At 40.5% G+C, this 17698-nt stretch overlaps 1 protein-coding gene across 3 annotated transcripts in view; it reads left to right on the top strand.

Annotated features, from left to right (window-relative positions):
- ARMC3 (armadillo repeat containing 3) overlaps positions 1 to 17495 on the top strand; it is an 89781-nt gene extending 72286 nt beyond the window's left edge. For 2 of the 3 annotated variants that reach the window (XM_030550374.1, XM_030550373.1), the window contains 2 exons: positions 1897 to 1992; positions 5903 to 6022. In XM_030550374.1, the coding sequence (XP_030406234.1) occupies positions 1897 to 1992; positions 5903 to 5933 (127 nt within the window). In that variant the 3' untranslated portion in view covers positions 5934 to 6022. Of the gene's footprint in view, positions 1 to 1896; positions 2012 to 5902; positions 6108 to 11518; positions 11682 to 15246 lie in introns of those variants that run through there. The other variant, XM_030550375.1, reaches the window with a different exon arrangement.
- The last annotated feature ends 203 nt before the right edge of the window (positions 17496 to 17698 follow it).

Below are 17698 nucleotides of genomic sequence, written 5' to 3'. Positions count from 1 at the left end.
CTTTTTTATATCAAAAGCTCTTTGTCTGTTGTTCTCTGGAAATCCCAGTTTGAACCAGTAGATGCAAGCCTCCGCAGGGGATTGTACCTCTCTGGAGGTGTTTACAACCTGAGTGATTCACCTGAATTACCTTGCCCCGCACACACTGTTCTTTGTTCCTGGAAGCAACCCTCCCCACCCCACAGAGTTGCATACAATCCTTGGCCCACACTGATACATAAACCATTCATAAACATAATACAATCTGCTTCCCCAAAGATACAGAATGTGGTTGCAATATCCGTCATACAAGCATCTAAATTCAGACAAGGCTTACATACTGACTGACTTTTAAACAAAACTAATTTTAATGGAATCGAAAAAAATCTCTAAATGTACAGGAATGTTTTAAGACACTTTGTCTATTGAAAAATAGAATTTCAGTTGAAATGGGTGATGGACAGTTTCCTAAGAAAATAAAAATGATTAAATGTAATTTAAAATTTTTGTCTCCAATTATTTTTTAACCCCATAATTACAGAAATATCTATCTGTCTGTCTAACTGAGAGACAAGATGAGTGAGATAATGCCTTTTATTGGGCCAACTTCTGTTTGTGAAAGAGAGAGGCACTTTCAAATTAATCAGAGCTCTTCTTGCATATATCTGAAAAAGAGCTTGGTGTAATCTTGAAAGCTTGTCTCTCTCTCCAATAGAAGTTAGTCCAATAAAAGAGATTACCTCACTCACCTTGTCTCACTAATATCCTGGGACCACCCCGGCTACAACCCTGCATATCTATCTATCTATCTATCTATCCTCCAATACCATTGTATCTGAACACCTTATAATCTTTAATATATTTATCCTCACAACACCCTGGTAGGTAGGGAAGTGCTATTACGCCAGATAGGGGATCGAGGTACAGAGAGACTAAGGGTAAAATTTTTATAAATTATTTAGGTACTTAGGCTCCAAGACCCACTGACCTTCAGTTGTTCCTAAATTACTTTTGAAAATGGGGCTTGAGATGCAATTTTTAAAAAGCACTCAAGTGTCTTAGGAGTCTAAATGACTTGCCAAAGGACACACAAGAAATCTGTGGCAGAGAATCTCCTTTTCTTTATTTTTTACATAAATCCCATCCCTGCTGCAGTTGAGGCCCAGTCAATTCCCTGTGGAGTTGCAAGGCTGGTGTGGGAAGGGACTCTGTCCTCTGTGCTCCATTGCTATTACCTATATTGCTTTGAACACACAGCTCTGATAAATGAAAAGTGTAGCACAGACTCTGTGTCAGCCAAGAGAAGCAACTGCTTACTGACCCTCTCTCTTCTTTGACTTTGAATGCTGCCTCCCCTCCCTGGTGAAAGGTAGAGGTTTATACAATGCTGACAAGGAACAGAGCTATCCTTTCTGGTTCCTCTTTGCTGTGAGGAAGGAGAGAGAGGAACCATAGTCACAACTCAGGGATTAGAAACTTCAATTTGTCATCTGAAGCTTGCTACTTCCCGAGACCAGGAAGATGCACCTGCATCCTGCTTGCCTGCTAAGGTTGAGATATCTCATGGATATGTGGAAGGTGCCTTGTCTGTACATGCAGTTCAAAATAGCTGAGGCACCTTTGTACAGATGACTTCCTGCAGCACTGCATGGATTGTGGGAACAGAGAGAAATAGATGTTGGTAGGGAATACATGGAATGAGAAGACATTGGAAAGGGGTAGAGGTTGTGGAGGAATATTTCCCGTTTTTTTCTTGGGGATCATTCACAAATCATGGCACCTCTACACTCTATATAAGAATTTTATTTCTAGAGATAGTGATGCTTATTGTTGCCTATGTGCTGCTTTGTGTGTGTGTAAATTGAAATTTACTGTAAGAAAGTAAAGAGGATTTGGGAAATTACTTTGTAATTTCAGTAGTGCAGTGGTATCTCCTGTTGAGGAAAAACAAGAATCTTCTGGACGATCTCCCTCTTCGCTCAGCAAAAGCAGCACTAGAGAGAAAGGCTCAAGGTATTATAATTTGGATAAAGTATTTTTATTTTAATTTAGAGTTAAAATGCAAACTATTGACAGATAGTAAGTATTGACTATTGAAAGCTAAGGACCTGATTCTCAGGTCTGGCTGAGCTCTGCTTGGTGCAGAACCCTAGATAGGGCTCAAAGATGACTGTACCTCCATGAGGAAGAAAAATCTATTAGTATACAGCTCTTTAATCTAGCAGACAAAGATATAACAAGATCCAAGGACTGGGAGCTGAAGCTAGACAAATCCAGACTAAAAATAAGGCAGACATTTTAAACAGTGGGGGTAATTAACCATTGGGACAGCTTAATTAGAGAGGTGATGAATTTTCTAGCACTTGAATGATTGTGTTTCTAAAAGATTTGCTCTATCTCACCCAGATGTTATGGGCTTGATGCAGGAACTACTGAGTGAAAATGTATGGTCTCTGCTGTACAAAAGGTCAGACTAGATTATCAGAATGGTCCATTCTGGCCTTAAAATTTATGAGAAGGGCTACCAGTTAATACCATAATTCTTAATAAGGCAAAAGAAAAGTATTCAAAGCTTTCTGGAGACAGGAGTTCTTGAATAAGGCTACTGTTACACAGCTGATTATTTTGTACAGTGCATTCTATCCCAAGAATATAGAAATTTGATAATTTTCACAACTTTATTAATAATTCTAAAAGTATAAAATAATGAGGGTCTGTCCTGAGTCCATATTGTCTTGTGTTTTTTTTTATTGTTTCTGCTTTTTCTACAAAAGTCCCTGGGGTAGTGGGAATTTAAAAAGTAAGCCAGAATTGCTCACTTGCTGGAGTTATTAGAGATAGGGAAAATTAGTATGTTTGGCTGGATTTCAGAGTTTTTGCTTCTGATTAAGTTGAATTATGAGTAACTAGCCTTTGAGATGGAAGTTCAAGTTATGTATCTCTCAGATCTCGAACTCTTTGAAGAAAGGCTTGATGGTTATAAGATGTGGGGTCTGTTGTATTTTTGTAAGTAAAGAAAGTGTTCTACAATATCTAGTAGTGCCTTTTGAAACTATATGTATGAAGTTTGGAATTTTGTAATCTGGAATTTTGTACGGTTGACATGTCAGGTTATTTTTTGTCCTCTTGATGATTTAGTAGGCTTCTGATGGGCAGTTTTGTCTAAAAGTGCTCATACTCCCTGTAAAGGTGTTAAATGTGTGTTCGTGACACTTCTGGAAATATGTTTGGATGACATATTCAGTAACATATCAATTTTTATAGTTGCCACATAGAAAAGTATATAAATTTCACAAGTTTATCTGCTCTAAACTAATGTTTAGTTTACATTATTACTAGAATCTTGTGATTGCCATTCATGATCATATGCATTTCTCAAATCATAAGCTCCAGTAAAGAATGCAAATGTGCAGTGAATAATCAATAAATACATAGACTTCTTATGAAATCTTAATACCACATGTCATATAGTAGTTGAGGTTTGTAGCAGCTTGCTTTGTATTACCTGCTCAACCATTTTGTTGATTCCCTGTTCGTTTGAAGTCACAGACTTCTTTCAAGTGAAAACTTTACAGGACTCATAGGAGTTGTTCTGTTTTTTAAACTACCAACATTATATGGGACCAAATTCTGTTTAGTTACAAAAATGCTTCAAAAATGTGTTTACACATATGTTATAGACAGGGCCAGTCTTAGGAAAAATGGCAGCCTGGGCAAACTTGTATTTTGGTTCCCCCTCCAATCACTCCTGGCCCCTATGGTCTCCCTGGGCTTTCCCCCCTCCCCATCCCCTTTGGACCCCGCTGCCTGCCCCAATGTTTAATTTGTATTGAAAGAGATCCCAGAGGCTAGAGCTCAGCCCTGGCACAGAGCTGGCAGGGCAGCCTGATACTGGCAGCTGCTGGCCGGGCACCTAGCTTTGAATGCAATGCCATCACCTGCATCAACACAGAAGTAAGGGTGGCATGGTATATGGTGTATTGCCACCTTTCTGCGCTGCTGTTGTGGCTTGTGGTGCCTGATGCTCAGCATGTGGCTCAAGACGGGCTTCGTGCTGTCACATGGAGGCTGCATCTTGCCAGAGCCTATGGCCCTCCTGGCTCACCCAGGGCGCCATTTCAGATTCGATGTGGAGGGTGGGGAAAGGAAAGTTTAACCATGATTCCAGGGACTACTTAGGCACCTGAAAATTCTTAAGGTTTTTGCAGATAATAACTTAGGAATTAGCTGACAGGAGCACTGTATCTAATTGTTATATAAAGAAAGAAAAAATATAGACACTTCAATTAAAGTCACATTTAAAATGTATATGTAAATTTAGAACAATCAGGAGATAATACAGCAAGATATTCCCAATCCCAGGCCTTGAGGTATCAGTTCTAGAGCTTTAACACAGATATCAGAAACACACGTTTGATACTTTGTACACCATCTTTATTAGAGATACATAAAAATAAATAAAATCTGCTTAAAATCTGTGTTACTGCCATTATCTACTCTATTTTAGTCAATTGTTTTTCACTAAAAACCTTATTTTAACATATATGATTAAGGTTTTTTCCCCTCTTTTACTAAGAAAGGGAATTTATTTTTCTAACTGTTTTGGCATTTATGTTTACCGATCACAATCATGTACGTGACTCACTACCATTTGACTCCATCATTGCTATTGGTATCATAGTTGAAACTGCATTTATTTTCATGCTAATTTTAAGTTATTTTAGAGATATAACTAAAAATACAATCTGAAAATAAACAACCTTCATCTGCCCAGTGTCTAAAGTTATGTATTTAGCTAATGTTTTTTAAACTGGCACTGCTAAGCTTAGTCCAAGCTGAAGTTACATTCGAGAAAGATACTATTATTTGATTGTACCACTTTAAATAATGAGTGACAAAGCCCAGTAAGATAATAAAAGTAATAATGATAATTACTCCAGCCAGGACAGGTTGAGCATTTGAGAACTCAGCACTCAAAGAATTAAATGTAAGCATAAGAGAGAAATAAAATTATGAAATGCACAAACCAGTCAAAAAAGTAAAATAACAGCACTTTGAAATAATAAAATTACAGAGAACATACGTGCATTGCAGGAAGTACCAACAAGTAACAACAACATAAGTATGTGTTGATGGGTGAATGTGAAATAGACAGCATGTCTGAGCTGGGGGACTGTGTGAGCGACTGCACGCTGCCCCTTTAAGAGAGTGGAACTCACCAGCCTGAAGGAAAGCTCCTTCAGCCACAGCAGCAGCCGCCAGCAGCTCTGTCCCTCTGTTGGTGAGCCCTGTCCTCACACACAGATCGCACTCTGCGGAAATGGGGTTCATGGGTGGGAGGGCAGCACTCTTCCCCCCGTACAGCAAACAGGAAGCTCCCAGGAGCAGTTGGCCAGGGGTAGCTCCAAGGCAGGGGGCAGAGACGCAGGGCTGCAGATGCCAGCAGGAGGCGGGGCACCGTGCTCCGGAGGCACCTCATTTATAGCGGTGCCCTAGGCTTTCCCAGTTCGCCCCTACCGAAGGCTAGCCTTGGTTATAGAAACCTCTTATTATTATGTGCCTGTATTCAGATTGGTAGTGCTTACCACTGCAGATCCAGTAGTACAAACAGTCCTTATAGAGAGAGGTATGCTGGTGTCATTGTAGCTGTCTGGTCAGGGGTTATGTGAGCACAGACATGCAGACAATGCCTCTTGGTACCTAAGCCCCTCCTCAGAACACCTTCCACAACTAGTGTTCACAGGTCCTGTGAAATGGCCTCTTTGTGGATTTGGAGGCATTCAGAATCAGACAAGAAAACTTCCCAGGCTCCTCCCCCCAAAATTGGGTTTCTGGCTGTGTCCCTACACGGAGCCATGCAGCTGGAATTTGGTTTAGAGAGATTACCTCATTCTAAATAAACATCAGTTATTTTCTATTTAAGAAAAGGGAAAGGAAAAAAAAGAAGAAGATAAACCAAAAGAAGAAGAAGAGTTGCAAACAATGCCTAAAGTCCAGCAGGAAGTAATTCTTGAAAAATTACTGTGGCTGCCACCATTTGACTCCATTTTACTGGATTACATTATTGATGCTTCCAAAATAATCCTACCATTAACTACTACGAAAGAACAAGTTATAGCACTTGCACTGTGAGTACTGTATTGTGTCTGAAACAAAATACAAATAAGTAGTGTTGAGTGGGAAACACTTTTTCCACCCCAGGAAAATGTTTGAGAATTTGAAAGTTTTCCCATCCCAGACTGGGACAAAACGTCAAATAATTTTTGTGAACCAGCAATCTGAAAAAAAAATTCAGTTTGGGTCAATTGAGATGTTTAGTGTCAGTGATTTCAAAGTGTTTCTTTTAGAGTTTGCCCCTTTTTAAAAAAAATTTTTTTACTATAATTAGCTTAAATTTCTGGATATAATGTTGTATCAAGCCAAATAAATTGAACTTTTCATTTTGAAAATGTCAAAATGAGGTTCCGCCAGGGTCTTACCCCTCTCTACAGCCCCCATGACCCAGAATGGTTCAGGGGAGCCCCCACACAGTCTGGGAAAACTGAGACCCAGGTGGTGCTTGTCCTCCCCCACAATGTGGCCTGGGTATGTCTACACTTAGGCCTGGTCCACACTAAAAAGTTAGGTTGACCCAACTATGTCTCTTAGTGATGTGAAAAATCCACACCCCTGAGCAACATAGTTAACCCATCCCAACCCCATTGTGTAGACAGCACTAAGTGAACAGAAGAATTCTTCCATCATCTCAGCTGCTGCCTCTTGGGGAGTTGGATTACCTGTGTTGATGGGAGAACCTCTCCCATCGACACAGGTAGTGTCTACACAGAAGCACTATGGCAGCACAGCTGCAGCACTGCGGCTGTGATTCTGTAGCCGATTAAGTGTAATATACCCTCAGGCAGTAAGGACTGTGACCAGACATGGGGAATTTGGGCTGTACCCAACTGAAGGCTGGAGGGAAGACTTTTGTGTTTATTTTTGAACTTTAAGTTAAGAAATCTGACCTAAAGATGGCTGGTGTGAATGGACTGGAAAAATCCTGTGTGGAGTTTGTTGGGTGGTCCAAAAAAAGAAACTAAGATGAAGGACTGCATGCAGGGCTGCCCTGAAACCCCCAGAGGGTGCTGTGAGGTAGCCGCTCATCTGTACTGACGTTTGCCACCATCACATAGGGCATTACCATAATAAACATGATGATGTTTATGATACTGTTATTAATAATAATAGTACCAGTACATCACATTGCATTGTGTGTTACAGGATATCAATATCAATGTGTGGCTCAATAGTTACATTGATTGCAGTGTTGTGTTTGACTAATATTAACCATTCCAGGCTATAATCATGGCCACACTAGGTTGAATCCTCACCTCTGAACAGTCTGTTTGCTTTCATCTTCTTCCCAGCTTACCCTTTAGTATTTTACCAGTTCCCTGGCTGGTTTCTGAGGCCAGCTATCTTGATACCAGACCCTCCTTAGTCTTGCAAACTTGTTCATTTAGTTACTCCTCCCTTTTAATGATGTAATCTACAGTGGTCTGAGAAATGATTCTCCAGATGATTACAAAGTTTGTCAAGACGTGTATTCATCTCTGTTTATTCAACTATGTATAAATCAGGCTCCAGCCTGAGCCCAAACATCTACACCACAGTTTTAGAGTCCTATAGCCCAAGCCCCGCAAGTCGGAGTCAGCTGAGTTGGGTGTTTAATTGCAGTGTAGATATATCCTATGTATGATTCTTCCTCATTGCAGTGCTCAGGAATTCTTCTGGAGGGGCAACAGACAATTGAAGACCTCCCCTTTGAGGGATGTGTTTGTTTTAGTCTAAGACAGATGAAGCTTTGCATACTCTGAAGGATGCAAGAGTGGTTCTGAAGTCCTTGAGCCTCTGTACTCCAGGGATGAAGAGGACAAACTACCATCCTCAGTGCCAGCCTAAACAGCAATATTACCCCTTCCATCAGGTTGACAAATCTAAGAGGAGCAAAGGTCACAGAGGAGAAAGCTGATGGCTTCTCCTTCCTTGATCTCTTCATCTACACATCCTCAGGCCTCAGAGCTGCCGATTTGACACATATGTCAAGGATAGCATATTACTCCACCTGGGTCTCACTTGCTCTTTCCTGCCTTTCCGGGATAGGTTATCCCATTTCTCACATGCCTGGCAGTCCATCACCTCAGACAAATGTGTGCTAAGCATAGTGGAATTGGGATTTACCCTGCATTTCCTTTCTATCTCTTTGTCCCGTGCCCCTACCAGGGAACCCTCTCACAAGTCTGTACTAAGACAACAAGTGCAGACCCTATGGTCTTTGAGAGCCATAGAGGAGGTTCCCTTTCTGCATCAAGGCAGTGGGGATTATTCTCATTATATTCTAATACCCAAGGCCAAAGGGGGTCTCAGACCCATCCTAGACTTTTGGAAGCTGACCAAATACATCAAGAAGGTAATATTCTGGATGGTGTCCGTGGCTATGATTATCGCCCCCTTAGATCCAGAGAGTGATATGCTGTCTTTAACTTACAGGATGCCTGCTTCCATGTGGCGATCCATCCTGGCCACAGGAAATTTCTAAGGTTCATGGTAGGAGATTATCATTATCAATTCACTGCCTTGCCATTCAAACCTTCATTGTCACAGAGGGGTTTTACCAAGTCCAGAATGTTCAGTGGCGGTCCAGAATGTTCTCCTTAATAGCAGAAATCCTTCCCACAAAAGCTACTTACCTGAGCAGTTGGAAGCGTTTCGTCATCTGAACAGCCTCCCACAATGTATTCCCAGTTCAGACTAAAATTCAAACAATTCTGGACTACCTTTTGCACCTTAAGGAGTCAGGTCTATCCCACAGCTCCATTAGAGTGCATCTGCCATCTCAGCATTTCACCCTTGCATAAAGGGCCAGGCCATTTTCTTGGAAGGTCTAGACAAATTGTTTTCATCTATCAAGGTCCCAAAACTTTCTTGGGATTTGAATCTGGTGTTGTGTGCATTTTGGACTCTCCTTTTGAACTTTAAGCATTGTGCTTGCTTCTACACCAATCACCGAAAGTAGCCTTCTTAATGGCCATCACCTTTGGAAGGAGGAGGAGAGGACAGAACGCATAGGTCACTGATCTGCCATACAGTTTTCTGCAAGGACAAGGTTCAGCTTAGACCACACCCTAAGTTTCTCTTAAAGGTGGCATCTGATTTCTGATTTCCGCTTGAATCAGTCTATCTTCCTGCCAGTTTTCTTCCCAAAGCCACATATTCAGAAGGATGAGAGAGGGCTCCACATCTTCAGTTTTTACTGGGCATTTTCTTTTACCTAAATAAGACAAAGCCCTTTCAAATTTTTTCACAGCTCTTTGTTTCTTATGCAGAGCATATGAGAGGACAACCACTCAGAAACTCTTGAAATATAGCACATTGTTATGCAGCTGGTGATCTACTGGGATCACCAGGCATAATGCCTCCTGACAAGTGCCCAGCACACTCGACTAGAGCATGTTCAATCTCAATAGCATTTGTGGCACATGGCACCATTATGGACACCTGCAGGGCAGCAGCATGGTCTTCCATTCACACATTCACCAGACGTTATGTACTGTCTGCTATATTAAAGAAAGATGCAAATGTAGGTAAAGCAGTCCTACCAATGAGACTCTGAGCCCCATCACCTGGGATGACAGCTTGGAAGTCACATACAGGATAATGGACACAGAACAACAAGAAGAAAAAATAGTTACTCAGCTTCTTGTGAATGTAGTTCTTTGAGATGTGTTGCATATGGCCATTATGTGATCCACCCTCCTTTCCCAACACATCAGAGTCTCCCATCAGCTTCCAGTGGGGCAGCTCCACTCTTTATACCCTCTCTTTGGAGCATGAGGAGCTCACCTAGGGGTGGGGCCCCCCGTATGTGTACTGCCAGGGAAGATTCTCTGGCACTAGTGCACCGGATGCACACACATTTACCGTGCAATGGACATATACAACACATCTCAAAGAACAGCAGTTACGCAAAGATGAGTAACTGGTTTTCTCATCCTTCTCCTCACTTTTTCCCTTTGAGGAGTCTACTATTACAGCTGGTGCAAGAAATTTCCAGATCTTGTGTTCACCGAAGGTACCAGGTCCATGCACCCTCTACCTGCTCATAAACACCCTCCTGCCACTGTCTGGCGCTTAGCAAAACTTTGGTTGCATGGAGTCACTTTAAAGCAAGATGCATCATTATGATATCAGAGTAACCTTTCTATGGTTATGATAGAGAGAATTCCATTCTGAACTTTTATTCTTAGGTGCCTGTAAGTTTTGCAAAAATACCTCTACCTGAAATTTCTCATGATTGGTTTCATCCCAGAAGTGAATGTTTGTGGAAAATTTTATTAAAATCTGTTCAGTTATTTTTTAAATAACTGGATATGAAGGGGGCAAGGGTAAGAGAAGGGAAGCATTTTTCTGTTGTAAATATAACTTATTTTTTTAATTTTGTGCTTGGAAATTCAAAAAAAGATTCAATTTTCTCTATTCAAAAATTTCTCTGTTTCTATGTGTAAAATGATGTAGTCCACAGCTTATTGCATTTTTGTTTATATCACACTTGAATAGGCACGAGAACCAATGAAATTGCAGAATTTTTTTTAGCATGGAAGGAGTACTCCATAAAAAATTGTAAAGCCACTATCCCATCCTATGTACTACCTTTAAATTCTTCCTTAAAACTCACCTCTGCTGTGCCTTCAATGTACCATTGAATTTCATAGGATTTAAGGACATGCCTAAAGTAATACGTGTATTTAAGTGCTTTGATGAACAGGGATGGACTTGCTGAATCAGGGTTTAATGCCTTGGTATGTGCACTATCACATTAATTGCATAGGCATTTTTGACCTTGGGTTTCCTTGGTTTGGTCATTAATTTTTATACATAAATTATAAAATACAAATCAATTCCATTGCGAATATTGGCCCTGGTTCAAGAAAGCAGATAAACACATGCATAACTTTAAATTTAATTGGGTTGCTTTCATAAATCAGTGGTCATTAGCTGTGACCTTATTTTTCTCATTTCATATTCTAATGTCTTTGATATTGTTTACTTAAAACAAATGGTAGTGCTGAGTATTATAGCAAATAGCACAAATGATTCTATTAACTTCAAAGATGAATCCTAGCTACTGAACTACTTTATCGTTAATTTTATGTAATTTTTGCTGGCTCTCTTTTGATAATTGGTATTGTGTTGCTCACCTCCACTGATCTGCATTATCATTTTAATTTATCTAATGGTGAGCATACTTCCAGCACCAGTAACTGAACAATAAAACTAAGTATCAGAGGGATAGCCGTGTTAGTCTGGATCTGTAAAAGCAGCGAAGAGTCCTGTGGCACCTTATAGACTATAAAACTAAAGCATAGATAACAAAGGTAATACACTTGTATATGTCATACAGGTATTGTTTGTATTTACACAGCTTTGTCATTATACCATTAAGCATCATAAGTATGAGAGAAATGACAGATTTAATTGATTTTGGTGTACCTTAAAACAGGTTTGTTGCAGATAAGATGGGTGGCCCAATTGAAAGAGACAAATTACATGAATTCAGCTGGGAACTACATATAAGTGAAATTGAATTTGAACTGAAATGCAATGTCGTACCTATTGGGAAAATCAAGAAAGGGACTTTCTACCACAGGGCTTTGCTTTTCAAGGTATATTAGCATTTGCTTTACTGATCTAAAAATACTGATGGAATTACAATTCTTTATTTTTGTTAAAGGAATAGAACAAACTACAGTACATTATCTTCAATAAATCCTTGTAATGTTATATTGCTGTTTATTTGTGTATATATTTAAGTCATTTTCCATTTGGCGAATATATGATTTCCTTTTGAATGAAAGCCAGTATAGCTTCTTTCTGAAAACATCCTTGTTGTTATAAGCATCATTGAACATGTCTTAAGTGATGTCAGCAGAATGCTTAATATAAGGCAAAAAGCCAGAATGTTTGATTGTGAATCAAAATATGTTCCCTTTTCTGTAAACTGTAAAGCACTAAATTATGCAGTGCTCATTATTTTTCATGCTGCAAATGTAAAATTGTTGCAACAATAGCTTCTAGATGGTGCTCATGTGTAATACATTATGATAGGACATAGGCGCTTTCCTTACACAGTCACAGAACACTTGACAATGTCATGTGCTGTTGGGCAAATATTCATTTTTCCAGTATGAGCTAAGTGAGTGTGCACATAAATAATTCCTACATTAACTGTAATAAAATAGCTAATTGAGCAGATAAATTGTCCTGTGGAAAGTACCCTGTCATTAAAGAGCAGTATCATTTATATTTAATACTTGATGTTGTATCTTACAGTGTAGAAAAGTTTAGGTTCAAATTCTGATACCAGTGAATAGCTCACGAGTTTGACAGTTCCTTGGGTGAACACAAGGCTGGAGTAGCCTCAGTATCCCCCTGCAATTGCCTCCTTCTGTTACTACTACCATCCCTCCCATTGGGGGAATGGCTAGTGGAATCAAACAGCGCCCCCAACAAACCTCCACCGCACAACCACATCATGGGTAGGTCTACACTGCCACTGGGAGTGTGCCTCCCAGCTGAAGAGACAGATATGTGCTAGCTTGAAGTGACCTAGCGTGCTAAAAATAGCACTGTAGACATTGTGGAAGAGTTAGTGGCATGGACTAGCCACCCAAGTACAAGCCCTCCTGACCCCATGGGTCCGACCTTGGGTGGCTAACTTGTGCTGCCACCCATTCTACAACGTTCACACTGCTATATTTAGCAATCTAGCTCAAGCACAGCTAGTGTGCATCTGTTTACCAAAGCTAGGAGCACACTCCTAGCTGCAGTGTAGATATATCCACAGAATCGGGCTCTGTGGCATTCAGGATATACACCACCGGCGAGTGCCCCCCAAATTTTACTCCTTCCTGCATAGTTAGAAATGGGAACTTGATCCTATTGCAAAAAGGAATTTCCCAACTTTCCAGCGGATCCTACAACACGTGCTTTGACACCTGAAATACTTGATATTTTGGACTTCAAGAATTACCTGAAGTAGATTTCTCATACATAATAATGTGATTTTAAAGGGTTCTAAATTTTATATTTTACATTTTTCTTTTCCCTGTGCAGTCTGTATGTGCATTTATGGTCTCAAGAGAGCCTGGCTTTACTGGGTGAGGGATATGAAAAATAGTCCCAGTACAATTTTTTAAAAACTCTGAAACTAGTTCTCAACCTCTTCCACATGGGACCCCCTCTCCCATATAACCAGGAGCTCTCTCCTTCAGCAATATGGGAAAGATAGGGTCCCCCCAGGTTGAGAACACCTCTAAACGAGTATTTTTGTTTATATTTTGGCTCTTTTAAAAATATGTAGCATAAACAAACTAAATAATGGCATGTTGTAAAGATTGTACTGGCACTTGTTTGATGGGATAATTCATGAGCAACCTCCCAGGCATACTGCTTTATATGGTGCATCCCACAGTAGAGCAGCTTCTGCCTCTCTTCTGCTGCACCACATACACATGTGCTAGGCCTCAAGATCAGAGCAACAGCTGGCTAGCGAGGGTGCAGAAAGGAGAAAGAGACTCTCCTTGACTAGCATTGGACTCTCTGGTCCTTTCTCTCTTTCTCCATCTCCCTCCAAGATGCAGAGAGAGCATCCCAGGAAGGAAACCCAGAAGTAGTATTTCTGAGGAGGAAAATGGAAGAATGAAGTAGAATAGACTAGAGCAGGCTGAGCTGCTATGTTTTTCTCAGGATTGAGGGAGGAGGAAGTGGAGCAGACAATGAGTTGCTGGTCTCCTCACAGGCTGCTAGGCTCCAATCCGTCTTCTTCTCTGCTCCATGTGAAAAATGTTATGACGCAGCCTCCCTCTTCCTCTCCTGCAAAACCTAAGGCTCTGGGGCAGTCATGCTCCCTCTTGCTGCTCATTGGAGGAGAGGGTAAGAGAGGAGCAGGGGCCCAGAGCAGCTTGACTGCCGACCCAGGTTCAAGATGCACAGGTCATGAGAATCCTGCTGCCATCCGTAACAAATTATAAACCTGATTTATTTCATTCACACAATGAGGAAGCATCCTTTGGAAGAATTTTTATACTTAAAAAAATTATAATTAGTCTTGGCGGAATTCAGTTTTTATTTATAATTTTGACATAATATGAATGTTAATTTACAAGCACTTTTTTTCAATTTTTATCAGTTTAAATTTTCAGAGCTTTATGAATTTTGGAGAGGGGATTGTCAGATAATAATTACTTAAAGTAGACATTCTTAAAATTAACTTGTGGTATGAAGCACGGGGGAGGAGTTGGACTGCTCCCAATGGCTTACCGAAATGGCACCCCTACTGCTGCTCCACTTATGCTGGTATAACAGCACATTTTAGACCCATTAAGGTGGGACTCTAAGTTCTCAAGCAGCGTTTTTCTTTCTTTGCCTATCTGCATATTTAGATTATTATCAGTGGAAATACTTTTTCATTGGTTTGTGTGTGAGGTGATATTGATGTTTGCCGACAATTACCAATAAAAATTCAATCCTCCAAGCCTAATTACAATATGTCGATTATAGTGTAATGTACAACAAAACTCAGGTGATTCACATTCCAGTCATCTGTCACAGATTGCAGTGGCTTGTATCATACACTGGTTGGTCTGAATGTTGAGAGATAAGCTTATGAGTGATGTTGCAATCACAAACCCATACCAGTTAAACATTTGTATCAAACATCATCATATGTTCCATGTTGTATGCATATGCAGAGCATACATATATATCTTTATTTATATAGGTAGATTATCTTAGGGTGTTGTAATTCAAAAACAGCTCCTCCAATATTTTCTAAATTTGTTGAAAAGACTCTGTCTTGGGACCACACGTGCCCCTTTCAATTTGAGACCTGGAGGAGTGACTTATAACACAAAATGAGTCAGTTCTTGAAAAGAATTATAATAACTATATATCACTGCCGCTGTTCTAGAATATGATGGAAATCACATTTTAAAAATGCAATTTCCTTCCAGGACCTATAGTGAACATTTACAATTTGAAGAACCCTGCAGGGAATCCAGAAAAATCTCCATTACCAAGTCTCCTTTAGGAAGGCTCTGCATCTTTCAGCTGTTCTCTTGTTTGAGCATTTCCGTGACCCAACGGTGCATTTCACAAACCAAACATATTGTGCTACCTTTCAGAAACTAGTGATGACTTTCATTAACTCCCTTTTGTTTTCTTTCATAGGTTATAGCAGACAGAATTGGCATTGGCTGTAGTTTAGTTCGTGGAGAATACGGCAGAGCTTGGAATGAAGTTAAATTAGTTGACGATTCTCCTCAAGGAATAACTGGGCTTCTACTTCCTCCTCAAACGTATATTGTAGATCTAATGTACCAGCCAGGCTGCTTAATGAAGCAAGGAAGTGCAGAGGCAGATCACTACCTACGTATTTAATCCTAGTGTCAGATTTCTTCAAAAAGAAAGTATTTTTAAAGAGATGTCATTAATACATTTGTATGATACATAAAGATTTGTGGGCCCAACTTTCAAACTTTGATGCTGAAATTAAAGCACCTATTCCCGCATTAAGTAGTCTAAAGAAGCACTTCAATTCCTAAATACCTATTTTAGGTGTCTACTCTAAATCCTTGTTTGTGATCCAGAATGTGAATTTAGGCATCTCATTTTAGGTATCTGAGTTTGACATATTAGACATTTTATTCATTTTATTTGGTGCTGTATTATAGAATAAAATGTGGCGATCCAGACTGTCAATATTGGTGGGCATAATACTTGACTGTGCATTATCATTTTCTTTCAGTAAATGTGTTTAGAGTATTTAAGAACTAAAGGGTCGGTTCTCTTTTCCTTTGGCTTTCTCATCTTCCACTGATGTTAATGGGAGTACACGAGGTGAGGAGAATACAAAGCTAATGAAATAATTAGACATGGTTAAACGAATTTATAATATCTCTTTTGTTAAAATAAGCAGAGTATTAAGAATTGTCTTAGGCTTTGTTTACACCAGCAGTTTTGTCAGCAAAACTTTTGTCGGTCGAGATGAGAAAAAACACACCCCTGACCGACATAAGTTTCACTGACAAAAGCTATGTCAGTGGGAGAGCATCTCCCTCGCCCTATGCCCCAACTCTACAGATACGTGTTGTGATTTCATGGTGGGCTGTTTGGTAATATTTTCTCTTCTTTGGTTGTAAAGAGAAACAAAATTCTAGTCATTTGAAGTAAAAAATGAAAAATACTTTTCTAGACACATAGTAAACACTTGACAAGTAGACACTCAGCAAAACAAATTATGGATAACAGACAACTGTACAAATTATGGATAACAGACAACTTTGTACTTTGACAAGATTTCTGTCAAAAATGTCATTTGTGTGCAGTTGTTTTGGAGGCAGATTTTCTGTCATGTGTTTAGTTTTATATGAACTGAATTCTGTTGCTTGAAAACTAAATCACCAGGAAGAAATGCCCTTGGCTAGCAAAAATTGACAGTAAACCACGTGCAAGTTCAAAGTTGACTCAATATCAACAGGGTATGTGAAGTTCCATAGAAGCATTCAAGGTGAACTTTACTTTGAGCTTTTCCTTTACAGCATTTAACTAAATATAATTCTCTGGGTATTTGAAAAAATAAATCATTGCTTTCTCTTGACTAGGCAGGCATTCTTCCAGCTAGGTCGTCAAACCCAGTCAGTCATGGACTGCCTTGGCTGCCTGGAATCCATGCAATTCACAAATGCAGGTTGAGTGATATAGCCTTTATACCTAGGCTCCGTAGATGGTATATGGAATGGAAATGAGATATGAATGGAAAAAATAATCTGAAATTCAGAAGATGGAGAGTAGTCCACAGTACTTAGTATCTTGGGGTTGTCAGAGACACAAAAGCTACAGGACTGTTCCTTGAGCTTGTGCAGAGTGAAGAAGAGGCCATGGCTAAGGCTATGATTTTTTCACTGAAGTCACGGAATACGTGACTTTCAGCAACCTCTGTGAATTCAGCACTGTTCTGTGGAAGCTGCAGGGTCCCTGTCGCCATGTGTGCTGGGGACCTCCTGGTGTTTCCAGCCACTGTGTGCAGCGGGAGCACAGCTCCTGGTTGCCACAGGCAGCAGGGGCCCCCCGCAGCTCCCAGTGGGCATGGGCAGAGGGGGACCCCTGGATCTCCAAGCAGCCGCAGGTGGCAGGGGCCCCCTGCAGCTCCGGGCCACTGCAGATGGTGGGGGCCCCCTGCAGCTCCTGGCTGCCACAGGAGGCAGGAGACCTGAGAGCTCCAAGCTGCCACAGGCAGCAGGGTATCCCGAAGCTCCAAGCGGGGGGACCCTGGAGCTCCAAGCCCCCACAGGTGATGGGGTGCCCCCAGAGCTTGGAGCAGCCCCCGCAGCTGTCCAACCTCTGCAGGCGGTGTGGGCTCACCCTGCAGCTGGGCTCCCCATTTTGTCACAGATATTTTTTGTGAAAGTCAGGGACAGGTCACGGGCTTCTGTGAATTTTTCTTTATTGCTCATGACCTGTCCCTGACTTTTACTAAAAGTATTCATGACAAAATCATAACCTTAGCCATGGCTAATGCCTGTACCACTATTGAAATAGAAGACAAAGCTTTTGCTAGAGCCATGTCCCCCTGTGACACCAGTCAAACATTTGGAAGTCAACAAATATCCTGGCCAATCAA

This window comes from Gopherus evgoodei, chromosome 2, assembly GCF_007399415.2.
Source record: "Gopherus evgoodei ecotype Sinaloan lineage chromosome 2, rGopEvg1_v1.p, whole genome shotgun sequence".
Classification (NCBI taxonomy): Eukaryota; Metazoa; Chordata; order Testudines; family Testudinidae; genus Gopherus; species Gopherus evgoodei.
Note: the sequence above shows the minus strand (reverse complement) of the source record. Positions and strands in the feature narration are given on the sequence as shown.